This window comes from Zootoca vivipara, chromosome 9 (genome assembly GCF_965207765.1).
Source record: "Zootoca vivipara chromosome 9, rZooViv2.hap1.1, whole genome shotgun sequence".
Taxonomy (NCBI): Eukaryota; Metazoa; Chordata; class Lepidosauria; order Squamata; family Lacertidae; genus Zootoca; species Zootoca vivipara.
The window spans coordinates 67,856,878-67,884,534 of NC_142592.1; the positions used below are offsets into that span (position 1 = coordinate 67,856,878).

The following is a 27,657-nucleotide window of genomic DNA, read 5'->3' on the forward strand; positions in this document are numbered from 1 at the left end:
GTCTTATGAAAACTGGGGAGAAGGAATGGATTACAGTGGTACCTTAGTACTCGAACAGCTTGGCTCCTGAACAAATTGGCTCCTGAACACCCCAAACCCAGAAGTGTTCCTATTTGCAAACATTTTTCGGAAGACAAACGTCCGACACAGCTTCCACTTGAGTGCAGGAAACTCTTGCAGCCAATCGGAAGCCGTGCCTTGGTTTTTGAACACTTTCAGGAGTCAAACAGACTCCAGGAACGGATTAAGTTTGAGAACCAAGGTACCACTGTATCTGTCACAAGCCCAGAGTCCAACCGTGAACAGGACACTGAGTTGGTGCTACCAGAAAAGGAGGCAGCCTGGGTTCCTGGCTCTGAGCCTGATGTTGATGATCAGGGGTCCCTGGCAAGGAGGGGCTGGTAGAACCAGGACCCTTGTAGACGCCTTCTCCTGTGTCCCAGTAGTCCAACGGTGCTGAAAGCCAGGAGAAAAGTCTGTCTTCAGGCCAGAGGGCTGGCCCTCCAAGTGGCTTTAATTCTCCATAAAGATGTGAAGCCCAGAAGGGGTGGGCTGCAGATAGAAGCTCAAAGGGGTTGTTAGCTCCCTGCCCCTTATAGGAGCAAGGTGGACACTTGGAGCTATCTGTGGTGCTGCAACAACCAACCTGCCTTGGCTGCCTCCTTGCCTTGTGAGCTCCACCACGAGACCAAAGCAGGGAAGTATCCCCGGGATACTTCATGGCTGGTTGGTTGGAACCTTGAAGTAAAAAGCCCTGCAACACTTCCGAGAGGAAGCGGCTTCTCACCAACAGCCACTTACTTAAAATAGCTAGATGCACTTAAACTGCCCAAACCATTCGGTTGACCCTTGTGAAAAATCAACCCCAATAGAAAAAGCCCTTCCCTTTTGCATGTCTCTTCCACCAGGTACCAGAAGTGAAGATCGCACTCAGGGATACATAAATAGATTGCGGGTGGTTATCGGAACATAATCCATCCATTGAAAAGTGTACAGGGAAGAGTATTTTCTAAGGGTACAGCGCTCTTTGCGAATCAATGTTTTTTTGCTTTTCATGCGTGTTACATGCCTAAGGGACTGGAAGAAGCCTCTGTGGCTGGCGAGTGAATCCCACTGAAGTCTTCTCAGAGTTTGGAGAATTTACATCCTGAAATATTAACATGGCCACATCCTTTGACCTGGAAAGGGGCCCAAGGAAATGCTTCGGTGCTCAGTACGAGTATTTTCTGCCACCAAAATAAAAAAAAGCACCTGTGGGTATCCATTCTAACATTTGTGGATTCCCCTAAGAATTTTGGACCACCTGTGGCCAACTCTGCACTGCCTGGTTAAGTCTTGATGCGAAAGAAAGGAAGAAATGCTATGCCCCTTTAGGGCGCACGGGGCAAGTGGGGGGAAAACAGGAAAAGGCTCCAGCAATGTACCTGCAGCGGCCAGGTGGGCGGTCACCTCATCAGCAGCCGTGGAGTTGAGAATGTCCGAGTCATCGTAGGAGGTGTCCTCGGGGGAAGAGGGCGAGTCTTCGTCCGCGCTGAGCATGCTGTGCTCCGTGTACGTGGCCACGTGGACCTGCTGCACCTGTTGGGCCACTGCGTGGGCCTCGATGGTGGCCATGTGGTCCGCCTGCGTCACCGTGTGTTCCTCCATCGGTAGCTACTGCTAGAGGAAAGGAGGTACAGGAGGGGAGAGAAATCAGGCGGAGGAGGAAAACGTGAAGTCGGAAACACCCACGCCTGACACTGGTCTCAAAGATCAGAACCTAGAACAGGAAGAGATCTTGAAGAGGTGGAATCACAGGTGGGAAGAGCAACTGGTGTGCCCAGAACCTGCTTGTGGGAGCCCCATGGGCATCTGGTTGGCCACTGTAAGTACGGGGCTGGGTGGGGCCTTTGGTCTGATCCAGAAGTCAGGCTTTTCTTATGTTCTTATGACTGCTGAACTTGCATTACAACCTGACTGGCTAGGGACAAAAAATGCAGGCTGACGCGTCTCAGGAGTCACTTACGACAGCTTCAAACTGGTCGAGCGTGGCCCCTGATGTGACTGTCTCCCTCCCCCTAGATTCAGTTAGGTAGCCCTGTTGGTCTAACACAGTAGATAAAAACATAAAAAAATAAAATGGTCCAGTAGCACCTTAGAGACCAACTAAGTTTGTTCTTGGTATGAGCTTTTGTGTGCATGAAGCTTTTGTATGAGCTTTTGTGTGCATGAAGAAGCTACTGGACAATTTTTTATTTTTAAAAATATATTCCCTCCCCCTATTCATAGAATCATAGAATTGTAGAGTTGGAAGGGACCCCAGGGGTCATCTACTCCAACCCCCTGCAATGCAGGAATCTTAACTAAAGCATCCATGACAGAGGGCCATCCAACCTCTGCTTAAAAACCTCCAAGGAAGGAGAGTCCACAATCGCCCGAAGGAGACTGTCAAACAGCTCTTACTGTCAGAAAGTTTTTCCTGATGTTTAGTGGGAATCCCCTTTCTTGTAACTTGAAGCCAAGGGTTTGAGTGCTACTCTCCAGAGCACTCAGTGCTCTCTGGTCTAAATGCAGTCTGGAGGCGCCTGCAATGTCCACCACACCTCTCTCCAAATGGTCACTTCTTGCATTTCCACATGTCATCATCTGTCAACTTCTACCAACATCCCTCCTAACGGAAGTGGAAGCCTCTTGGTTCAGGCTATCCTTGCCCACAAACTTGATCTCTGCCACCTTCTGAGCAGGTGCCCCCCTTGACAGTTCTTCTCTGGAATCAAGAGCACAGCTTAGCAGCCTCCAGTTATACTGCCACAACCTTCAGCCAAATGCTCATCCGACAAGCGGCAATTCTCAGGCTGTTATGCATTATTCTTATTATTTATTGAATTTATATGCCGCCGCCGCGCCTTATACACGGAGGTCTCAGGGGAGTTCACAGAAAAGATCAACATAAAAACCACATCAATGCATCAATGGAAGCAGTCTTTGGGGAATAAATGGAGCAGCATAGGGAAGAGGCTTGGAACATTAGATCATGGGGTTCTTAATCTCAGGCTCATGGGTTTGAGTTCAACATTGGGCAAAAGTTTCCTGCTTTGCGGGCAGTTGGACTAGATAACTTTTGTGGTCCTTTCCAACTCATAATGATTCCACGATTAACTTGAAAACTTTAATTTAAGGGGTGCTACTGAATTGTTTGGAGGATGCCTGCCACAGTGAGCAGAGCAGAACTCTTTGGTCACTCTCCATAGCTAGACAAACCAGTCCAATCCCATATCCTTGCCTCGGTTATTGCCCAATTCACTGTGTTATCATGTCGTGCAAAATCTAGAGAGTTTGGCTTTCGGAGAGGCACACCCATCTATTCTACCAAGAGGGCCTTCTCGGTAGTGGCACCCACCCTGTGGAATGCCCTCCCACCAGAGGTCAAAGAGAACAACTACCAGACCTTTAGAAGGCATCTCAAGGCAGCCCTGTTTAGGGAAGCTTTTAATGTTTGATGGATTTCTGTATTTTAATATTTGGTTGGAAGCCGCCCAGAGTGGCTGGGGGAACCCAGCCAGATGGGCGGGGTATAAATAATAAATTATTATTATTATTATTATTATTATTATTATTATTATTATTATTATTATTATTTCCACACCACAGAGTGAACTGTATGGCTCCACAGAGGCCTTCAAGAGTCCTCCATACAAGCCACCTCCAGCCTCCCTGGATTGAGCATTCATGTGCACAAGCACAGCACCTGTGGAGTCTGAGGCCTCCACAGCAGTCATCTGCTTCCCCCACCTAAGCGATGAAAAATGCTGTAAAAGGGTTTGAAGCCCGCAGGGCTTGGAACACTCCCCCCGCCCCTCCGCCAGCAGTAGAGCTCTTGAGGAATTAAGGATATGGTACCCGCATTTCAGAACAGCCCAAATTCTGTTTGCATGTCTGGGTAAACAAATGGAGTTGCATCCAGACACTGAGCCTGGGGAGTTCTACTTGAACAAAGGGACTTCCCTTTCCTCTCCATGGGCACCCTCAAAATCTGCTCCAGAAAGTCCTCCAGCCTTCTGGAGAAGATGTTGGGAAGGAGGGCTGCAGGGGAGAGGAGAGGGGAGAGTTCTGTTGCACAAACGGATGTCTGCCATCAGCATCAGATGGAACCCACAGGTTTGGTCAAAGTTTTTTCTGGACCACACCAGAGGATGGCCCCATCCATCTCTCATATTGTCCACCCGACGTTAGGTTCTCAAGCATTTTAAGCTATGCGCACAGCTCAATGAACACAAAAGCTGTATTTTCGCATTATGTTTTCACTGAATTTTATCACAGTTCAAGAACAGGTAATTTTTAGCACCTGCATTTTTCTACCCACACAGCCTTGTAACATAAGCTTACAGTTATGTAACCCCATCAGTAATCTTACCAAAATTGCTGGTACTAAAGGCTAATTAGCCTTTGTTATTACAAAGAAAATGGATTGTTAGCTTTTAGCGTTCCGATTCTTTTTATACAGTGCAACTGCAGTGTTTTGTGTGTGTTTTATTATTTTTATTATTTAAAAAAAACTTGGCAAAGAAGCATCTTAGAAAATGGACACGAAACCAAGACAAAGGATACGAAGGCCAATTTCCCATTCCACCCCCACATCCGCTCTCCATTCTGAAGTATTCTTAGAAATCTCACTCTTTATGGTTGCTTTCTGTTGCTAGGGATCATTAGGAAAGGGACTGAAAATAAAAACTGTCAGTATTATATTGCCATAATACAAACCTATCGGGCAACTGCAGTTGGAATATCGTGTATAGTTCTAATAGCCACAACTTAAAAAGGATATTGCAGTGCTGTAGGTTCAGAAAAGGAAGGGTGGACATGATAGAAATTCATAAAAATTGTGCTATTGCATAGAGAATGCAGAGACGTCTTTCTCCCTCTCTCGTAAGACTAAAACTTGTGGACATCCAACAAAGCTAAGTGTTAGAAGATTCAGGACAGAAAAAAAGAAGGCATTTCTTCACACTGCACATAGTTGAACTATGGAACTCCCTCCTACAAGAGGCAGTCATGACCACAGACTTGGGACAGTTTTAAAAGAGGATTAGACAAATCAATAGAGGAGATGGCTCCACTGGCTACTAGCTATAAAGGCTCTGCTCTGCTTCCACAGTTGGGAGGCGGCAAAGCTTCCGAATATCGGCTGCAAGTAATCACAGGAGGGGAAGAGTTGCTCTTGTGCTCGAATCCTGCTTGTGGATTTTCGACAGGCATCTGGTTGGCCACTGTGAGAACAGGATTCTGGGCATGACTGACCACTGGCCTGATCCAGCAGGCTTTTCTTACGTTCTTACATTAATGAAGCGATGGAAGGAACGGGGATGTCCTCTGCATGCAATTATTAGTTCAGACCTCTGGCAAGACTGATCTTCCTTCTCCTGGCACTATTGGGGGGGGGGTGTTAGAGAAATCGAGGTGGTCCACTTGGCTCTGGCCTAACTCACTGCCAGCATTCAGCCCCCAACAGATTGCCCCTGAAGGATCACGCCTGGTTTGTACATCTGATGAGCCACACTGCCTCTTTTATAACGGTGAATAAGCAGGGCACAACCTAGTGCTTTAAGGTACATTAGCGAGCTTCACACCACATGTATAACATGAAACCTGACTGCTTGGGAAAGGAAACGCATGAATACTGAATGAGACCTTCATCCTGTTCTTTAGGATTTTAAGTTACAGTGCAGTTTTAACTTCGGGTTTTAGATTACGCCCCTGAAGAGGGGTTGCTCCGAAGTCTGAAAGAGGAGCCGTTCCTTGCCCTCCCATTCACTGTGCTGATAACACTGCATTGCAAGGGATCAGGGTAAATGACCCCACTGGGTCCCTTCTAAGGTTCTTGATTCTATGAATGGGCTCTTGGAATGAAGCCGGAGCTGTTTTAGAGGAGGCCTGCTCCACCTGCCAGTCCCCCGGAAACTGTCTCCTGAAAGTGAGCGTCACACAAGGCACAGAAGGTTGCATGGAGCAACTGCAAACAAAGCTTGAAGATTTTCTCAGCAGCAGCGTACATACTGTACTATTTACTTTCTGTTCTGCCATGTCCAGCCATGCCAACTTCCATACCAAGAGACGACAACCACAAAACCACAAGCAGCGTTGTGGGGCAACTGGGGCGCACATGGGAGAGTACCTGTTGGCTTTTCAGATAGGATAAGGGAAGCAGCATCTTTGCTTGCAGAGAACCAGTAGCGGTATAGTGGTAAGGGTGTCAGACTAGGACCCTGAAGACCAGGGTTCAAATCCCCACGGAGCCATGAAGCTCACCAGGGGACCTTGAGGGCCATTCACTGCCTCTCAGCCCAATGTACATTATAGGGTTGTTGCAAGGATGAAACGCAGTGTTGGAAATTCAGCTATATAAGCTCGGCGCCGAATGGCTCCTTAAACCAGGGTTGCAGTCGCGAAAAAGGAATGCCTAGTTGCCAGTATGACTTTTGGCTCCTATAATTCATTCTGATTGAGCAGATAACATATCATGGATAGAATTCTACGGGATTACCTATTGTGAGGGGGAAACAGTACAGAGAGCCCCCTCCCATCTTGAGGAGCAGCTCTTCCACCAGCAGCGGAGCCAGCGGGGAGGGGGAAGAGTCCAGTGGGGAAGGAGGAAGTAGGAGACAGGGCTCTGGCAGGATAGCAGAGCCTCTACTGCACGTGAGAGAGGAAGAGAGAGCGGGGGGGGGAAAGGGGGGAGAAGGAAAACATGGAAAGGAGACCCTTTTCCCCTCCGGTTCCGGAATTACGCAGGAGGAAACGCGGAAGGAGATTTGGGGTGCCCAGACTCTTACGTTGGAAGAAAACGCGGGAAGCGCCATTCCAGGGTTCTGGGTCAGACTAAGAACATGTACCCTGTACAGCTCTAGCACTGTAAATAGCCTGCACACAATAAAAGCATGAAAAGGCAACGGTCTGGAGAGTCGTTACTTTAGAGTAGTCGCAACGCATCCTCTGTGACACCTATGTTTCAGGAGACAGGACCTAAAGCCCATCAAAACTGTTTGAACTGAAGCACTACACTAATAGAATCTAACTATTTCGTTCCGTTCTATGGGGAAAGACATAGTGACATGCTGCAGAGAAGCCTTCCAGATGTTTTGGACTACAGCTCCCATCAGCCCCGGCCAGTAGTCGTGAAGCCTGCTTTCCGGAGTGAGGCCAAAATGGCATATATGTGCATATTACCCGATGAAGGAACAAGGTGTGGCTGTTAAGTTTTTATCTTGAAAGTGTGGCCCAGAGAAAAAAGGTTGGGAACCACTGCTCTAGCCTGTTTCTTCATGGTTGGTTTGGCCCAACATTGCTTGTGTCAAAATAACTGGTACTGGAAACCAAACGGCTCCTTCTCCGTACTTGCAGATCAGGAACTTGTTGCTGCTATTATTGCGAAATAATCTCTGCAAGCGAGTTGGGTGGGCCAGTGTTGTTTTCTTAGGAAGCAACGCCTGCTAGCCAGCAGCTGTACTGAAGGAGTCGCTTTCTCTAGCCATGCCTCCCTTTAGCTTGTCCCTAGGACACCTGCCCCAGGTTGCCAGAGCCCAGTTCAGCATGTGTGTACCAGTGCAGAATTGTCTAACAGCCTTCCCCAAACTGGTTCCCTCCAGATGTTTTGGACATGCTAGCTGGGGCTGATGGGAGTTGTAGTCAAAAACATCAGGAGGGGGAAGAAATGGTCTAGCACTCCTGTACAGATACATTTACACTATGCGCAGAATTTGTTTCTTCAAGTGCTGGATGATTGATTGTGTCTGAAGTTTTGGGGTGGGGGCTCCTGTTCACAACTGACAAGTGAGGAAAAGTGTTGAGAACATGTTCAGGGCATTCTTCATTGCACCATGCCTTCTTTTGACTAGAAGAAGCACCAATTTTTTTCTTTACCAAAAAGCAGGAAAAGGTTCCAGGCGTTATCAAGAATTTTGTTTATTCTTTTTTTTTTTTAAAAAAAAATATTTTTATTAATTTTCCAATTAAAACCAATTATATCACATTCAATATTTCAAATTATACACATATATATATCAATCAGACCGAATGTTATGCCAAATCATCTAAAGAATTTTTTATTTGGGTTCCCATGCTTCAAGAAATTGGGAATTCCTCGCAACTGTCCACTGCCGTCTTTTTTCTAAAGTTCAAATCGTCCTTCAAGTTCATAATAATCCAGATCTTCCCCTTACAGTCACATAGATGTTTTCCACTTTCACGATTGTTTCCCAGCTGCTGATATAAATATCAAACAAAGTCTCACAGATGTTCTTTCTCCTGTGTGAGTTAATCAGTCCAGCCTCCCCATAAATCTTCTTAATGGAGCTCCTGTTGCGTTGAAGCAATTCGAAGTAGCGCCATCTTAAAAAGCTCAAATCACTTTCGCTTTTCTCTCATAGCCATGAAGATTTACGATCATTATAGAATTTACAGCTTTTCCAGGCAGGAGACCCAAACATCAAACCATAGACTCTTGGTAAATTAATGGATCTCCTTGCCCTATAGCTGAACTTAGCTTCAGGTCGCTGCTCCAATTTAAAGTGCGTCACAGCTCATAAATCCTCCGAACGCATTCAGAACTCCTTCCGTCCGACTAGGGGGGGGCTTTTCTCATCGGCAACTCCACATCTTTAAAAAAATATGCTCAGTAACAACAGTTATAAGGTTCAACTCACACAGTCTTTTGCTTCTCTTTCACTCCAAACAAGCCAGGACATCGCGTCCGGGAAGGTACGAGGCAACAATATGAAGAAAAAAAATAAAATAAAAACTCACTCCCCTTATCGCTCCGTCCCCATCAATCCTTCTTCCAGATGCAGTACAATCTTTGACTCCTCTCACTCGGCAGCATAAATTTCTCAGCAGTAAACAGCGCTTCTTTCCCTCCTTCTGAAGTATGTCCATAGATTTAAGCCTAATTATCTTCTTTAACCATGGAAATCCCCGCCATGCAGATTAGCGTCCGGGAGTCCTGGCCCTTGTAAGTGCTCAGCCCAAGCTCCCCCCACTCCAAAAACAGTCGGAGTGGGTCTGGGGGCATCGCGGGCCAGCGGCCCCTCTCCGTAACCCCCGGAGAGGGTAGGGGGTTGCCATTTACTCCCCTAGCAACCGCCAAATTCCTTACAAAGGTCAGAGAGATGGAAAACAGGTCCGCCATTCCTGCAGGCGGAAACCGGAACCAAGAATTTTTTTTTTAAAAAAATATTTTTATTAATTTTCCAATTAAAACCAATTATATCACATTCAATATTTGTTTATTCAGTCAAGAACTCTCTGAATTGCACCTGTCCGAGAATTTGGGGCTGTCTTTAAAATGTGCCCTTGCATTGCAGTGAACTATCTGTTCTTTAATGCTTTTTAAAGAAAAGGCTAACTCTTCAAACCAAGTTAACAAAGGCATTGGGGAATTAACAGATGCTCGGAAACCAAGCACTTCAGAAGAGCGAGAATTGCGCAACCTTTGATTAGAGTGCCAAAAATTGCAGGTGAGGAACTTCAAGCCCCAGGCCTCTCTGCCTGGGTTCATGGGAATCTCCCCAGGCAGACCACCCCTTCCTCAGCCTTATCTCCTCTCCTTGGGGCACACATCTCATCAGCCCTACTTCATACCCTCCTTTTGAGTGATTTGCCTAGCTGGAATGTTTCCTTGAAATCTTAAAATGCCTCTTGGCTGCCAGGATTTAGAATAGAGAGCGGGGTGGGTGGGTGTAGAAACAGGCCTACTATATAAAGGCAAAATTCATTCATTGCTCCGCCTACTTTTGCCTCTGGCCCCACACCACTGTGGCATGTGGCTCCTGGACGTTTGCGTGAAAAAGGTTCCCTACTCCTGCTGTAAATGTTACCAAAGCTACTCATAATTGGTCCTATGCCAACATGCTACTACCCGCAGACCAAAACACTACAGCAAAGTGCCTATTAACCTCCACCCTTAATGGGGGCAAATTGGTTACTCAGAGTGCCATCTCCCAAACCCCTAGAAATACAGCATGGTCAGTTTCACCTAAGAAGTTACACTTTACTAGTTAAACATTTTAACTCAAGACATTTCACTATGCTGAGTTAAATCTTTATATAAAAATTTACACAATGCACCCCCCACCCAGAAGGTCTGATAGTTTTCCTCTTTCAGCAGTCAAGATCTGCAGGTTTTGGAAAACAGCAGACTTGAGGCGGTCAATTTGCAGCCAGTATAAACTACAAGCATTATTCTAAGCCCTCCCATTACTTGATTCCAAGTCCACCCACTTTGGAAAACATCAATTTCTACCAAAGTCAAGATGGTCCAATATCCTATTTTAACCAAATGTTACTTTTGAGCTGAAGTATTTCTCTCAACTTCATATGTCAGCTATATGAGATGGAAATATTCATAGCCAGTAGTTGATTGGGGGCTGCGGGAAAACAAACAAACCAGCAACCAGGATTGGGGCAATGGTAAAAGTTAACCACCTTCCCTTCTGTGTGCACTGCCTGCCTAGAGCCTCTCCCCAAAATATCACACCCACAGGACTGACATTTTCAAAGCACAATCCCTGCTAGCAACATACAGTATTTTAAAAGAAGATAGTCACAGTCTTGAAGAAGAAGAAAAACAGTCTGGGCTGGTAGCGAAAAGGAGAGGGGAATACAAAGCAGCTCTTTGTTTTAAATAAGTTAACAGCAAAATGGCTGTTGGATTTTGGCATCGGAAAGAATTCTCATTAGCAAGTGCTCTGAGCTGCTTGCCTGAAGACAGGTTTTGATTCAGGGCAGCCGTGCAATTTAAAACAATTGTCACTCCGCAAAGAGAAAGGCAGCCATATAATATGTACTTGCATGTACCAGCTGAACAAGCGACAAACACTGAAAGAACGGGGGACTTGGTGAAAGGAGCCCCAACACGCCCACCCAGCCATCCTTTATCAGGCACTGATCTCTGACATTGCAAGGAAGAGGTTTCTGTAGGAAGTGGGTCTGATCCCAGGGAAGTGCAGCTGGGAAGGCTAAAAAGAGCCCAACCAAAGGCTCAAGGAAAGAGAAATGCCTTCCATTATTTCCTCCTCCAAAAATAAATAGGAGCAGGTTGTGGTTTATCTTCTTGCTAACATGCTTCCAGAGTAGAGGCCAGCACTGAGGAGGCCTTGAGATCTGCCTGCTTCTTTCCTATCTGATCTCATCTCTTATAAGGATATCATAGTCAGAACCCAAGAAGGGGGAGATGGAAATTGATGATCCTGAGAGGCGTTGGGCTCAAGCTGTTTGCAGCGGAACACGAGGCAATGACTAACAATCTGTGCACTGAGCTGTACTTTGACATAGTAGTTGTCAGTCACCATTGTCAGAAAGAACTCCTCTATGACATTTATGATTCTCACACATGTGCACCTGGACACAAGATTTGTTAAGTCTTTCACAGATTTCCTGAATTTACAGGACAGGGAGCCTGTCTGTCAGTCACAGTGCAAGACAGTAGCACAGCTCTTCCAGATTCATAGCTCGGGGTTATATCCAAAGTAGTGCCAAGTAACCACTCCTCAAGGATTTCCAGTTGTGCAATTCAGTTGTCCTCTCCCTGCCCTCCTCAAATCTGCTCGGGAGGGTTGGTGGGGGGAACCTAGAGCAGATTTAGGGGGTGGGGTGAGGAGAAGTCCTGTTGCAAAAGCATAAATCCTTGCATTGACAGGTGGGTCCTTAGCATTATGTTGGTGACATGACCTTAAGGAGCTGTGACTCTTAAAGGGTTGCAACAATGACTGCTTAAGATGTAAAGTGGGAATGAACTTAGGCTGCAATCGTATGAAATCTCACTTAACTCAGTGGTGACACGTATATTGGTAAAGGCTTTCTGGGAAATGATATATAATGAGTTAAAGAAAATGTTTAAAAATACATTTGTCAAAAAACCAGAAGCCTTTTTACTAGGTATTATAGGTGAAGAGTTCCCAAGAGAAGATAAAAGACTTTTTATGTACGCAACAACGGCAGCGAGAATGCTACTAGCCCAGAGATGGTAGGAAGGAGAACTACCAACAAAAGAATGGCAGATGAAACTAATGGAGTATGCGGAAATCGCAAAACCGACGGGGAAGATCCAAAACCAGGAAGATCAGGTATTTTCTAAAGACGAGAGTAAATGTGTAATTTACTTAAAAGATCACTGTAAACAGGTAAAATCTTTGGCAGGGATGTAAAGACACTTGTAATGTGGAATTTTTAAATGGTAATTATAGTTATATAATAGATAGATAATGGTAAAAGATGCAGTAAATTTAATCTTAAAAATGGAACCCATGGAGGGAGGGAAGGAGGTCTAAGGGTTCGAAAGAACTCTGTATTTTAATATTTGGCATAATTTTGTTTTATATGTATAATTTTTTTCTTCAAATTTTTTTTGTGTATATATATATATACCTGTATATAATGTATAAATGTGTACTAACCCTTGAATAGGCACACACACAAGGCTAGCCTGTAGCTCCTTAGCCACATACTGGGGGTGGGGTGAACCCACTCGGAAACTCAACACATCTCTGGAGGATGTCTGTACCCCTTACTCCAAGCTAGACAGGAATGTGGCATCATAGCAAGCAAGTAAAAAGCACACACACTGGACCTGGATGTTACTCAACTAGGAAGCCCAAAACTATGCCTAAAACTCATTAGTGGGGGAAGCATGTGGAATCAGACCAAGTATGTGACAAGCTGTCATGGCCTATGTTAGCAGCGGGACAAAGCTTAGTGGTGGAAGGTCTCATTTTAAAACATCTGTTGGCAAAGCTGGCAAAGATCTCTGCCTAAGACCCTTAAGTGCTGCTGCCACAGTAGACAATACTGGGCTAAATAAACCAGTGGTCAGACTTCATGTGCAAGTTCAGGAATCCATGGCAGACTTGGGGGCCAAAGCAACCCCTGAATTCTGTTCCGTTCACAGATTCTTTTATATGCGCAGCTTGTTGATTTGGGGTTGTTGTGCCCTGTCCTCTGCCAGCTTCATGATATTTGTGATGGTGCAAGCGTGAGAGATTAAAATGCTATGCTGGAACACCACACTCAGGCTTGGGAGACCGGTGGCCACAATGGCACTGGAAACAGGAGAATAGCAAAAGTATTATGGATGGGTAGAGCAATGGTAAGACAAAAGTTAAAAGCAAAAGTATACCCCCTTTAGCTAACATACTGAATGGTGCAGACCATAACAGAAGATGGAAGGAGCCAAAGAGATTAAAAGATTAGATTGGGGAAAGAAATCATCTCCATTTTCTGGAAGCAGGGCCTGCTTATTACAACACTCTCAATGCTATGGAGAAATCACGTAAGCAACCCTTTGATTTCTACACGTTTCTCCCGTACCATTAAGTATTTCTTTCCCCCCAATATAACAGAATTATGAACAATAAATGTAACTGATTTTTCTCCCACCACCATCCTTATTTGCTATACAGTGGTACCTCTACTTACGAACGTGATCTGTTTTGGGGTGCCATTCACACCCCAAAAAGTCTGTCGAGTGCCGCTACTGCACGATACAGCACTTCTGTGAAGCGCACAGATCACTTCTGTGTGTGCGGCGAAACCTGGAAGTGTACACTTCCGGGTTCGCCACGTTCGCAACCCGAAAATCCACAACATGAAGCAAACGCAACCAGGTATGACTGTACTACTAGAAGACTCTTGCTTTTATCACAAAACGTTAATTGGAATTCTAGTGTGGGCAGATACTTCCATTAAATTCTGGTTATTTTTCTTAGGCTACATTTCTATTTTCATCCTACTGCCAAGCTCGGAGCATTTCTGAGAAGTGGATTGACCCGAGACTGTGGTCTGGTTCATCTATAACTAAGTCAAGTCAAAACTAAAGTTTAGCAAGAATGAATACGTCTGCAGATATCTGTCAGAGATGAAAAACCGCAGCCACTTCACTCCTCTGCTGTTCCCGATGCTCTACCTGGAGCTAAGCTATAGTTTGGCTTAGTGTTATGTGCAAACACAGGCTTATGGTTTGTCTTCTTCCCAATATCTATGTGCTGTATGAGTGACTTTTGTCTGATCTGAATCTTCCACTATTCAGCTTTACTGGGTCGCTCTGGGTTCTAATAGCATGAAAGGGGGATAAAAACTTTTCTCTAACCACTTTCCCCACACCATGCAGAAATTTATACACCTCTATCATGTCCCATCTTATTCACCTTTTCTCTAAACGAAAAAGGCCCAGTCTTTTCCTATGGAGGGGTTGCTCGCTTCACCCCCCTAATCATGTTGGCTTGCCTTTTTCTGAACCTTGAGTGTTCAGGGGATCTGAATGTGTTTCTCTTGCTCTGGCCCAACACTGTAATAGTCTATAGATCACAGTGGACTCAGCTAGACTAGTAAAGAAAAAGCGGACACAACTAAACGACTAAACCAGTGTTTTTCAACCTTTTTTGGGCAAAGGCACACTTGTTTCATGAAAAAAATCACGAGGCACACCACCATTAGAAAATGTTTAAAAATTTAACTCTGTGCCTATATTGACTATATATAAAGTAATTCTCCCACGGCACACCAGGCAACATCTCGCGGCACACTAGTGTGCCGCGGAACAGTGGTTGAAAAACACTGGACTAAACAACAACAAATGCATTGTATATGCAATGTAACATTGTGCCACCAGATGGAGATGAGGAGTCCTGTTTTTTCTCCATCTGTTTCCTTTGGTGTGTCTAGATCGGGTCAGCAACCTTTTTCAGCCGTGGGCCGGTCCACCGTCCCTCAGACCATGTGGTGGGCCGGACTATATTTTTTTGGGGGGGGGGGAGAACCAATTCCTATGCCCCATAAATAACCCAGAGGTGCATTTTAAATAAAAGCACACATTCTACTCATGTAAAATCACCAGGCAAGCCCCACAAATAACCCAGAGGTGCATTTTAAATAAAAGCACACATTCTACTCATGTAAAAACACGCTGATTCCCGGACTGTCCGTGGGCTAGATTGAGAAGGCGATTGGGCCGCATCAGGTCCATGGGCCTTAAGTTGCCTACCCCTGGTCTAGATCTAGCCTGTATCTCTACTGACACAGCATTCACTTTGTGTGTCAAAAACATTTGCTTTAAGTTATGTAAATTAACTGTTTATGTGTATTGCATGCACACACCTCTTTTCTTCTTGCAGAAATTTTATCTACACGTTTTAGGTGGGGGGGAAAGAACTGAATGATAGCAAGGATATGTGAAAGCACCCTGTGTAGGAGGATCATGTGTGGGGATCAAGGCAGTAAGTAGCAGTGAGACTTGCTTTCAGGCAAAATGCTTACAATCACACTGCATGAGCCAATTTAAAGCAGCGGTTTCACAGTTACTTCCTTGTATGAAATGAGTCTTGTCTGAAGCAAGCCTAAAGAGAAGTAGAAACTGCAGACACAGAAGCTCCACTCCACTTTGAAACATGAATGCACCAAAACAAATGCTGACAATTTCAGGAAAGAAAGAAAAAAGCACAGGGAGAAATTATCCTTCTGGGATAATTTGTGGCGTTTCCTGCTTGGCAGGGGGTTGGACTGGATGGCCCTTGCGCTCTCTTCCAACTCTATGATTCTATAACAGAAGATGAATTTTCCTGGTTCCAGATAACACTTTCTAAGGGTCCTCTGTATATCAAAGAAACCTATTTAAAAACCAGTTTTACTGTCACTGTTTCCCTCTTGAAACTGGGGGCGGGGGGGGGGCTGCAATTCTAACAAGGATAAAAATTCTTTGCACCTTGATGCACTGTACAAAGTTGCAGCTACAAGCGACTGACCCAGCTTCTCTCTTCCGGTGTAGAGGGCTAGTGTTGGTGTCCCTCCCAGTGTCTTATGCCCAATGACAGAAATTAGTCAGGCACCATGTGTGTTTTGCGACTGACACGGGTCCTACAATGACCATGTGGGGATCTCTGGATGCCAGGCTGGTGACTGGGGAAAGCAAAATGTCACTTAGAGAAGGATCTGGAATATTTTCCTTGAAGCTTTAATTTGTTTTATTCTGGATTGTTTTATTTGATGTTTTAAAATGTTGCAAACCACTTTTGAAAGTTGTTCTTTAAAATACAGTATAAAGTAGTATAGAAATGAAATCAATAATATTTGTTTAAAAAAAACTTCATTGGGGGAAAAAGGCACCTAGACATTCCATTGACACCTAAAAGGCACCTAGACATTCCATTGTGGCAACCATAACCCAGGTTTAAGGTGCCACTGGGCAATTAGATTACTGTATATCTCTGAGTTTCTAACACTGCAAGTTATGCCAGACAAAATGCAAATGCATATGCCAGACAAAATGGAACCGAAGTATCATACATATCTAGATTCAGGTAGGTAGCTGCTTTGGTCTGATGCAGTCAAAATAAATAAAATGAATAAATAAAATTTTTGTCCAGTAGCACCTTAGAGAAAATCTAAGTTTGTTTTGGGCATAAGCTTCCGTGTGCATGCACACTTCTTCAGATACACTGAAACAGAAGTCCTGTACATATCTGCACAAGTCTCTGACCTCCAGGACAACACCAGAAAAATTGGTACACAGAGGTTAACTTTCAAACAAATTGCACTACAGCTTCCGCCGTACACTTCTTACCCAAGTTGTGTTAAATGCACTAAGTTCTATTCAAACCACTCCCACATAACCATAGGTCTGGGGAAGAAGCCATCCCCCCCCTCTCTTCTCCAGTGCCCTTGCAGCTCTGCACAGTTCAAAGCCTAGCCCGCATTAGATAAAAGGAACTCCACCACACCCAGTTTCTATTGATATGCAAAGGATAGGCAGTCTGCAACTTCCCCTGACAAGCGGCTCCTCTCCTACAGCAACTTTGAGACTTGGCTCATTCCTCCAGACACAGTTTCGGAAGGGGGTTGGTAGACAAAATTTCTACCCCAGGCACATCCAAGTAGATCACTGAACATCAGTGGTAGATCACTGGCTCTCCCCAAAGAAACTCAACAAGTTTGGTTCTCCTAGAAAAAAGCTCAAAACTTTTGCCCTGCACCCCCCCCCAAAAACGGGGCTTTCCTCCTCCCTAAAAAAAGCTCAGCAACTTCACCGCCAGTCTTTAACTCTGTGAGTAGATTGCAGTCTCTTGGAAGTTGGCCACCCCTGTTCTACCTCTTCATACATCACCTGCTTCTGAGACATAGCTAACGTGGAGGTAAAAACCCAACAGCCCCTCCACACATCAAACATCTCCCTAAAAGTCACTGAATTTGGAAAGAACAAGAAAGAAAGAAAGAAAGAAAGAAAGAAAGAAAGAAAGAAAGAAAGAAAGAAAGAAAGAAAGAAAGAAAGAAAGAAAGAAGTCTAGGATAGGAATGGAGCACTCCTTTTTGAAAGGCACTTGCAAGACACTAAATGCACAAACTAAAGGCATCTCCAACGCTGTGATCCAGATCCTGAACTGCAGGGTGCTTAAGGCTGTGCTGGTCCCTGGACATATTGAAAGAACCAGTGAGAGATCTGCCTTTTCCTCCAGTGCCTGGGTCCTAATATGGAAGGGAACTGGGCAACAATCTTGGCCCTCACTGGTAGAGATGGGGAAGCTGTGTCCCTCTAGATTTTGGCCCTCCAACTCCCAGCCAGCATGGTCAATAGGTCAGGGATGATAGGAGTTGTAGTCCAACAACTGGAGGGCCACAAGTTCTGCCTCCTCCACCCTGCTTTTTGGGGAAGCTACAGCAGCAAGTTGAGCAATGACAGTTTCGCTAGAGCAGGCTCTGCTTCCTTAGCACAGCCAATGAGCCATGAGCTTTCCTGGCATTCCCTACCAGAGCTGCAAAGACTTCCAAGCCTTAATCCACCCATTTCCAGGAACGAGAGCTGTCTAAGGAATCCATCTCCTCCCTGTCTAAGAATACAGACTGGCTCTCTTGCAAGGATCCTCACCCTGGACAGAGCACCCTGCATTTCTTCAGGCAAACAGGGACTCCTCCTTCCATGCCAACCAGTCAAGGGGTAAACGGTGCACACACACACACACACACTGAGGGACAGATAAAGACTGTGGGAATAGACCAGGCACCTGCACTATGGTCCCCTGCTACACTGTCCAAAGGGATTGGGGTGGGTGCATTTAAACATTAAAAAGATGCAAGTCTGCATATAACCAGAACCCAGGAGAAATATATTTAACAGAATTTATACACCGTTCAATTGTCAAAATCTCAGTTGTGTACATACCGTAGTACACATTATTTCTCTTACAGAGCATGCAAGGGCCCATCCTTCTCAATGACTGGGGGATCAAGGGGGGGGGGGAGAATCAGCTTGAAACAGAAGTTTGCACTTCTGTTAGGAATCCCAACAATAGAGATTAGGCTGGGGTCCTATGCCCCCCCACAAAAAACACCTGGTGACTGCCTCCCTTCTTATCAATAGATTAAATGTATTTATTTAGGGTAGGTTTGCCCCACCTTTCAACTTTAAAATTCCTCTTTGTGCAAGAAGACAGAAAATCTTTTTTTTTTTTTAGTCTCTGGCCTCCAATAAAGAAAAGAAGAAGAAGGGGTGGGGGCAGAAAAACTCTTCAAAGTTACTGCTTTCCACCCACTACCTTATGCACCCTCTTCCTCAAAATGGGGAGGTGGACAAAAGAAGGGGGGTCCCTATTTAAGGGAGGAAGAGACAGTAGGGGGAGGCTGTTCTTGGCTGCTTTGAATTATCCTTTTGAATTTCATCAGGAGGCCGCCTCATCTCCACGTCCAAAATCAAGGAGGATTTGGAAAGAAAGCCGGGGGGTGGGGAATCGTTTGAAGAAAAATAGGGGAAGACCCCCATCTTGACACTGCCCTGTGTTTGTGTGAGGAGAGGGATTTCCCAAAAAAGGCGCGCGCGTCCCTTTTCCTCCCGCGCCCCCAAGATAATAACGATTAAGGGGGAAAAGGGGAATATAAAGTAGCCGTACAAATCCACTCCTAGGAGTCGCGGCCTACCGCGACAGGAGGGCGGGAAATAAAATAAGTGCAATTAATAATAACAACAACAAAAACAACAACAGAGCCCCCCCTCGTTAGGGTCTCTTCTTCCTCTCCCCCCCTCAAAAAGAGGGTCAAAATGCCCCCCCGAAATTTTTAAGGGATTCCCCCCCCCTCACGGCCGGCCTAAGTCTCCCTCCCTCCCCTCGGAGGCTCCTCGGGGCCTAGTCAGGCCTTGGCCCGCGGGGGCAGAGGGGGCGGCCCCCGGGGGGGGTGTTCGCGAGGGGGGGCGGCGGGTCGGAGCGCGCGCGCGCGGCGGGGCCTGCCGGTCGGCGGGGGCGGCTTCTCCTTCTTTCTCCTTCTTCGGAGGAGGAGGAGGAGGCGGAGGGCGAGGAGGTGCGGGGCCCCCGCGTTGCTGCGGCTGCGCCGGGTCTGGCGCGAGGCGAGTGAGGAGCTGCTGGGAGATTGCGCGGTAGGACACTCACCTCAGAGCGGCTGCGCTGCGGCGGGCCTGCGCCGTGGAGGAAGAAGGAGAAGCCACCCAGGCAGGAGGAGGAGGAGGAGGAGGGCGGCGGGATGTGGCGGCGGCGGCGGCTGCTGCGACTGGGCGCGGGAGACCCGCACACGCGGGAGGGAGGGAGGGAGGGGAACGGGCGCGCGCCCCTCCTCGGGCTCGCCTCGGCTGAGGGAAACAGGCGCGGCCTAGGCAGAGAGGAGACCTCACCGCCTCACGGCTGAGGCGCCGCCGCCGCGATGGCGGGAGCAAGGGGGAAAATAAAGCCGGGAAGGCGGGCGCCTCAGGACGGGCCTAGCTCAGGCGGGCGGGCGGCACTCGAGTCGGGCGGTGGTGGCAGGAGCAGCACCAGGCCGGAGGGGGGAGGGGAGGGGAGGACGCACGGCGTGAGGGGAGCCGCCGCGCCGCCATGATGGGAAGGGCAGTGAGGGTTTTGGTTTTGTTTTTTTCTTTGATCCTCCCCACCCCAATAGAGAAAGCACCGAGGAAGGACGGGGAGAGGCTTTTAGTAGGTCTGGAGAGCTGGCGGCGTGGGTTGGAAAGGGGCGCGCCGTTGGGGGGTGGGGGTGGGAGAAGGCAAACGGGCGCCATTTTGGGAAGGTCGGATTGCAAAAGCGTACCCGATCTGAGCGGCCTGTGTGGCCGCCATGATGGGAAGGGCTCTAGCTGCTCGTAAGAGGCGGCGGCGCCATATTGAGGAGGGCGGGGAAGGCTCGCCATGTTGGGAAGGTCTTCGGGTGTTCTTTCTGCAATGGACGGCCGTCGCCATGTTGAGGAGGAGGCGCCCCTTGAAATGGGGAGGGGGTTAGCGGTAGGGAAGGGAGCGGGGAAGAGCCCAGTGATAAGGAGTGGCAGGGGCGTCAAACGCTGGCCAGTTCAAGCAGCACCCTCGTGACTTTGCAAAGCAGGGTCGGGAAGAAATACAGGCCTCTGCCCCGAAGGGCTTAACAATCTACAATTCAAGCAATACTGGGCAAAAGATGGCTAATAAGGTGGGGGGTGGTTAAGAGGATGGGAGAGCGAATTCACTTGTCTACTGGAGTTTGCCTCTGTGCCTCCAGTCCTTTTACAACTTATTTTTTACATTTTTATGTACGGTATAAATAAATATATAATGCCAGCTTTCGGCAGCCAACTGCTTTAAATGAGAGGCGTGGTGCTGTGCTGTTTTTATTGTAATTGTATGTATGTTTTAAATAGATTATATATATGTGGTTTAAATTCTATTAATGTTTCATTGTTTTTAATGACAAACCGCGCCCCCCCCAATGTTTTCATCTATTTTATCTTTAAGCCACCTTGATTCCCTGCCACGGAACAAGACTGGAATAAATTAATAATAATATTAATAATAATAATACTGGACTGTAGGGTGTGCTGCAAAGCGCTGTGGAACACGCATACACCTTAATTTGCTTGGAGACCTGAATTTGCATCTATTTATATAAAGCAGCACATGCCATTTTATGCAAATTGGGTCACTGAGTCTTTTCAGTGCATAGGAACATCCCTATGTATTTTCAGCATTAGAAAATTATTTCAGCTGAAGATAGCAGAAAATCAATACGTACATAACTTTATGGTTGCCAGCTCCAGGTAATACGAGACTGCAAGTCACTTTCATATTAGATCACATTTTTTTACCCCACCTTTCCTGCAATGAACTGAGGATGGCGTACATGGATCTTGCTGCTTCCTCACTCCTTTCATTCTAACAATCCTACAAGGTAGGATAGACAAGTGAGTGGGATTTGAAACTTGACTGTCCTCAGGCCTAGGCTGGCACTCTAGCTGTTTGACTATGCTGCAGGTCTTATAGGGTATTTTTGAAATATTTAATGGTTCATCAATGCTTATAAATAAATAAATCTTGCATTAAAAGGTGCATGTGGCTTTTTGTGTCATCCTAGAATCATAGAGTTGGAAGAGACCACAAGGGCCATCCAGTCCAACCCCCTGCCAAGCAGGAAACACCATCAAAGCATTCCTAACAGATGGCTGTCAAGCCCCTGCTTAAAGACCTCCAAAGGAGAAGACTCCACCACTCCTTGGTAGCAAACTCCACTGCCGAACAGCTCTTACTGTCAGGAAGTTCTTCCTAATGTTTAAGTGGAATCTTAATTCTTGTAATTTGAATCCATTGCTCCGTGTCCGCTTCTTTGGAGCAGCACAAAACAACCTTTCTCCCTCCTCTATATGGCATCCTTTAATATATTTGAACATGGCTATCATATCACCCCTTAACCTTCTCTTCTCCAGGCTAAACTGTAAAGACTGTTAACATTCACAGGCTGGCACATCTTTGTTTGCAGGAGTTCTAAAAAACCTCCCACTTGGATGCTGGAGGCAGGGAGGCTATCTTGTAATACGGTACCCACCAGACCATGCCTTTGACAGAATGCAAGGGCTTGGGAGTTCTCTGTCACACAATCCAAATGTTTGAGAGCATAGTTTGGAGCTGCCTCCAGAAATGGGTGCATGCAGAGAGAGAGGTGTCATTTCCTAGTGTGTGATATGTTGATGTGTGTATGAAAAACACATTGGAGGCAGTTTTGCACATAGAAATATGCCAGTGTTCCAGTCTTTTTTTGGGGGGGGGGACATTTCCCTCATTCATTAATAAAAACACAGGTTCTAAACAGACTTTATTAAGCATCAATAATTTGGTTTCTGCAGTTTCTTAAAGCAGATATTTAGTAAAATGCAGTGTCTGGCCCATGCTAAAGATTCTGATTGTGTGTGTGGTATTGCCGGGTGGGTAAGTTAGTTGATGCCAGGTTTGGTCGGTCACAACAATGCACTGCTGCATGGACTGTGTGTTGCATACATGTTACATGTGTGTAACAGAAGAGGGTTGCTTCTAGTGCCACCACTACATCCCACCACTGATGCGTTTCTTCCTGATCACGTCTAGCTTATACATGGAATCATTCCATCAATGCATTCCCTTCTTAGAAGAGTGATACCTCATCCAGTGGCCCTTGCATCCTATCGGACTGGGCCTTTGCCTTGCCCAACATATCTTGAGTCGGGTGGGAATTATGCCTAGGCATATTTTTTATTTATCTCACTACTTAATACATTCATAGGCTACCTTTCCTCTATGGAGCTCAATTCATGGTTCTCCCCCCATTACCCTCACAACAACCTTGTGGTGTAGGTCAGGCTGAGAGGCAGTGATTGGTCTAAAGTCGCCCAGTGGGGGTCATGGCTGAAAGGGGACTTGGAAATCCAATCTCTACAGCAGTGGTTCTTACTGGGTTCGATAGGGCTTAGTCTGCATGTGTTATTTGTGGGTGATTGTTTTGAACAAATTCCCCTATGCTGATTATACAGCAAGCAGAATTTTTACACTCCCACTGCACACACAAATACACTTGATAAGAAATCCTAATCCTAGGGCAAACCAGTATGAGGCCTGCCTTCTGAACAGCTGATAGCAGAACAAAGGAGAGCTTAACGTTTAGCAGAAGTGCTTATCAAGGGGATTCTGGAGCAGCTCCTGTTTCCCCTTGAAGAAAACGGTCTCTCTACTCCCAGCCTTTTGCCAAGACAGAATACTGTGGCTTCAGCTTCTTGCCACTGCCTGCTTGCTCCCTCTTGGAGGATTCACCCCCCACTCTGCTCTTCAAAGCACTAGAGCTGGTGTGGTGTGGACCACAGGGCAGTTTACAGTACCCTGCCTGCATCGTCAACAGGTTCCATGTGCACCCAAGTTGGTGCTTTTATTCGTGGTGCCTTGGCAACGATGGTGGAGCACAGGAAAGACAAGGACGTAGGAAGCTACGTTTATGCCATCCCTTTTGTCCCAAAACAGCACTCCCAGCCTTTGAAATTGGGCTAGCTCAGATATGCCCTTGGGGGGGAAAAGGGATCCAGGTAAAGTGGAGTATTTCTTCTTGGTATTTCTTCAGCAGTGCCATTAGTGCTCCACTGGTATTGCAAGACTTCAGATGCGCCATACAGCAGGGCAGGGGAGAAGCTGGCAACGGACCCAGGAGATGGTGCTCCCTTGCTTCAGACATGAGATTCCGTTTCTGCTGATGTTGCAGGTAGCAACCCTCGAGTTGTAGGAATTTAATTTCGTGCGGGGCTCGTACCGAATTTTTAAATCCTCTAAAATTAAATTCCTTCCTCTGCTAGCATCACGTGTGCAGGGAGACTCATTAACGCAGGTTTGTTTAATAAACCAGGTATGCTGGAACAGTAGTTTTGCAGGGTGATGGCAGCCTGTTGTGTTGGTAGGAATATAATTCCAGTGGATCCTGGTTAATCCTTTCTATCGTGCAATAGATTTCAGCAACGTTAAAGGTCATGGAGATACAAGGCAGAGGGATTTGGATAGCCTCATGCAGGTTTGCAGACACTCAGTGGACAAGTTTCCCTCAGAGGATACACTGACATCACCAGGAATTGAGAAGCTAGCTTCCAGCAGGAAGTTGGAGAGACTCCCATGACGTTGCTACCTTGCTATTTTATTATGCATGTAATGCTTATATACCAAAATGGCTTTTTTACTGACACCCCTGGAAGCTTGCAACAATTAGGTTTGCTAACTATTATACCCACCAACTCTCTGCTCCTACATCTTTTAACAGCCACTATGATGGGCAGAGATTTAGTCAGGGAAACATTTCTCACAAAGCAAGCTCCTGACCTGGCCACGCTACTAGCTAAATTTGCCAGTGCTGCTGAAGGCACAAGAGCAGAGCCAAGAAAAGCGGCGGCAAGCCTAATTTCGCCATATGCAAAGTGCCAGGAACGTAAGGGAAATGTTGCTCAAAACTAACAGGCAGGTTGTTTGGAAACCTATCAAGAGGGTGGTCCCACTGGATGAACAAAGCAGGAGAATAATGTCAAGGTAGAAGGGACACTTTGGGTTGTTTCATTGCCTTCAAATAGGCCCACAAGTAAGAATCGTATCTTAGATTTGGAAACTGAACAAGTTAACAACAAATAACAATCCCATCAACTTTGCTATTGGGGTATTTACCTCCACCACCTTGCAAAAAAGATCATAGTTCTGAAGTGGTTGAGAACAGTTGCACTGCACACTCCAGAAGGAACCTCAAACCAAAACACTCTCACTGCTTTGCAACAACTCCAGAATAAATGGCTTGCAAATTGCAGCCCGTGACCATGTGATCCATTTTTATTTTATTTTTTGCTGCTTTATAAAAAGCCATGTAAACAGCAGGAGGACATTAGGGGGAAATCCTTATAGGATTTGGAGGAGCAGTCAGGTGGAGGAAGCCTATAAACAAAAGGAAAGTAAACAAATTTATTGGCACCAGAGCCACCTGCTTTCCCTTAATCCCAAACTCAAACAGGCTAATTCCCCGCAGCAGGGGAATTAGTTGTGGACAAGGGCTGATACTTTGATGGAATGGGAAGGCCAAGCAGCTCTTTAACCAGATCCTGCCTCACTTTCAGCTTTGAATGGGTGACCTGAGAAGGCAGCCTGCACTGGATGGAGGGAAACAGGAGCCAGAGCTGAGCACAGTGATAGGAAGCACTTAGCCTCAGGCTGTGTACACATCACACATTTGAAGCACGTGACACACACACACCTGCCAAAGAATCCTGGGAAATGTAGTTCGTCAAGGGGGTTGGGAATTACAGTTTTGTGAAGGCTAAACTGCAGTTCCCAGGCTTGTATGGAGGAAGCCATGCTCTTTAAATGTACGGTGTGCCCACAACCTAACACTTCTGAAGTCGAAATCTATGGAAAAAAGGAAAGAACTTTAGGCATGCCTGACACATTTAAAGTAGCTGTTGGTCTGACAAGCCAGTGACCGCTTCCATGAATCTGTCATATAATTGACAGTGGAAGACATTCCCCTCCAGACCTGTGCTTGACCTTCCAGAATCAGTTTCTCTTTGGTCCTGATCCAATGGCTCTCCCCATCTTCTCAACTCATCAAGTGTCTTGGGACAGCAGTTGCTTTTGTTAACCTTCCTTTTGCTTGCCCATGTTTCTTTTGAGAAACAGCAAAAACAAAACCCAGGCATTTTCTCATTTTCCTATCAGAACTTTGCATTTCCAGGTATTTCCTCTTTCCTCGTTCAAGCTGATGACGTATAAGTAGCAACCTGGGATATGCAGCAGAAAATGGAGGGTAGCAGTAAACATGCTAAAAAGACTAAAAGTGTAAAAGACTAAAAACTTGCTGCGTAATCCTGAATCACAAACAAAAATGAGACATTAAAAAAAAAATTCTGAACTTATTGTGGAGGAATTCAAAGTACACTAGGAAAAGATGATACAAACCTGGAGACGCTTAACTATATGGGCGGTGTCTTTACATGTAAACATGGGACGGAGCTGGGATGTTAAAGGGAAGAAGGTGAAACACAATGGCCACAAGCCAGCACAGACTCCAGAGTTTAATGGGATATGGGCATGTAATTGCACAATGGATTGTGGGAAGCCCAGCCTGTGTGTGCTCACAAGGAAGTCGCATCTGTGCCTGGACTGGAAAACATTTGTAAGTTATATTTTGCTTATTCCTTGGTAACAATTTAACAAAAGAATAATGGGAAAAAAGAAATTGGTTCGTCTGTAAGTTTCTGGCTGGACAGCTTTAAACAGTATGTCTCCTTCACAAAGGAAACATTTTGGACTGGAGTATCAAATAGCACCATTTGAATGTGCACACCCACACACATATTTAGCTGTCCGCAGTACGTTAGTTCAAGACTAGCTGACCAGCATCAGCAGGCAACCTGAACTTCCCGGAAGCTACACAGCACAGCCACTATGGAGTAAGGAGTGGTTGAAAGAGTGGATAAAATGGTGAATACACACCTGCTTAATGTCCACTGTAAGCCACCCCACTTCCAAACCAACAGTGTACATCCTTGCAGAAAGGGAGGAAGATAGAAGGCTAGCCCACGCCTTGCCTCTCTATCAACCCCCAGCTTCCTTGTCTTGTCTTGAGCCAAGTTTTATCAGTACAGCACAGCTGTAAGGATAGCTGTTGCCCTGGGGCCCCATCAGCCAGGTCTACAAAGCCATACTAGTGTAAGGGAAGGCAACGCCTCTGCTTTGGCGGGCCTGTGTGAGCCTCTGGAACAGTGGTGTAGCGTGGGGGGTGCATGGGGGGCCAGCTGCACCGGGCGCAACATCTGGCGGGGGGCGTGCTCGCACTCACAGCTCTCTCGTCCTCGCCCTCTCTGGCACCGTCCGCCCTCGGAGGCCTGCCCCGCTCCCTCGCCCATCTCTCCCTTGCCGGCCCGCGTATCCTGTCGCCGCCTGAGCCGAGGGCAGGGCAGGGCTGGGCTGAGGAGCCAATTCAGCTGTGCTGCGCCCAGCAGCGGCAGCGCCGTCGTCGCTGCACACAGGAGCGCACCCGACGAAGCGAGCGCGAGAGCGCGGTCTGAGGCTGCGAGGACCAAGAGCGAAGGAGGCAGCGGCAGGGAAACAGGCGCCTTCTTCGACCCTGGCAAGTCCGCCCCAAGCGCAGGACTCTCAGGGGGAGCTGCCCTCAGCCGAACAGCCGGCTCTCCCTCAGGGCGCTTCTCCTGGGACTTGGCCAAGAGCTGCTGGGGTCCGCCGGAAGGCGAGGCGCGTGCCTTTCCCACTCGCGGGACGCCATCCCGGGGGCTGCCGTTGGCAAACACAGGCGGGTGAGGGGCGCCGAGGGAGGACTGGAGCAGGATAGGGGAGGAAAGCTGTGCCCAGCACGTGAAATGATCCACTCCCACCCAGGCTTCTGGAGGACCCCATTTTCTTTTGATCTGACAGGCTCATTAATAGCCAGCCCCCCCAAAAAAATGGGCAATTAATAAAAGCTACTTCAATGGCCCCATGGGCTATAGCCAAGGAGGGCAGGGGGTGCAAATTTCTTGCCTTGCCCCGGGTGCTGACAACCCACGCTACGCCACTGCTCTGGAAGTACTTGGACATGCCTGCCAGCATCGTTACATTTCCAGATTAGCACTGTTCCTTCCCCCTCACCTCGTCTGCCTACATGGCACATTTCCACCAGCACCCCGACGCTCAGGCAGGTGGCAGATCCTTCTTTGCTGCGGATGAGCTTTCAGATCTGGACCTGTTTAGGCAGCAATACCAACCCATATATATATATGGGTTGCACCTGAGCAAACTGCACCTGAGCCTGTCAGGATGCCACCTGAGCCAGCGCACATTCTACTTCACAGCCCTCCCTACAGAAATCATTGCCCGTTTCTTCCTGCTCCTATGTGTAAATTTGCTTTCCGACAGATCTAAT

The 27,657-nt window shown here is 46.7% G+C and overlaps 1 protein-coding gene and 1 long non-coding RNA gene across 16 annotated transcripts in view; one reads left to right on the plus strand and one right to left on the minus strand.

The window, feature by feature from the left end:
* Positions 1–19,844, minus strand: part of NRF1 (nuclear respiratory factor 1) — a 73,233-nt gene extending 53,389 nt beyond the window's left edge. For 8 of the 15 annotated variants that reach the window (XM_060279251.2, XM_060279250.2, XM_088676481.1 and 5 more), the window contains exons 1-2: positions 19,395–19,844; positions 1,425–1,659 (exon numbers count right to left, since the gene is read on the minus strand). In XM_060279251.2, coding sequence (XP_060135234.1) covers positions 1,425–1,647 — 223 coding nt within the window. In that variant the 5' untranslated portion in view covers positions 1,648–1,659; positions 19,395–19,844. The remainder of the gene's footprint in view (positions 1–1,424; positions 1,660–19,394) is intronic. The other 7 variants (XM_088676484.1, XM_060279247.2, XM_088676491.1 and 4 more) reach the window with 3 other exon arrangements.
* LOC148684681 (uncharacterized) lies at positions 19,198–22,082 on the plus strand. Its single transcript, XR_015951709.1, has 2 exons — positions 19,198–19,381; positions 21,334–22,082. It is a non-coding gene; the product is annotated as an uncharacterized LOC148684681 (long non-coding RNA).
* The last annotated feature ends 5,575 nt before the right edge of the window (positions 22,083–27,657 follow it).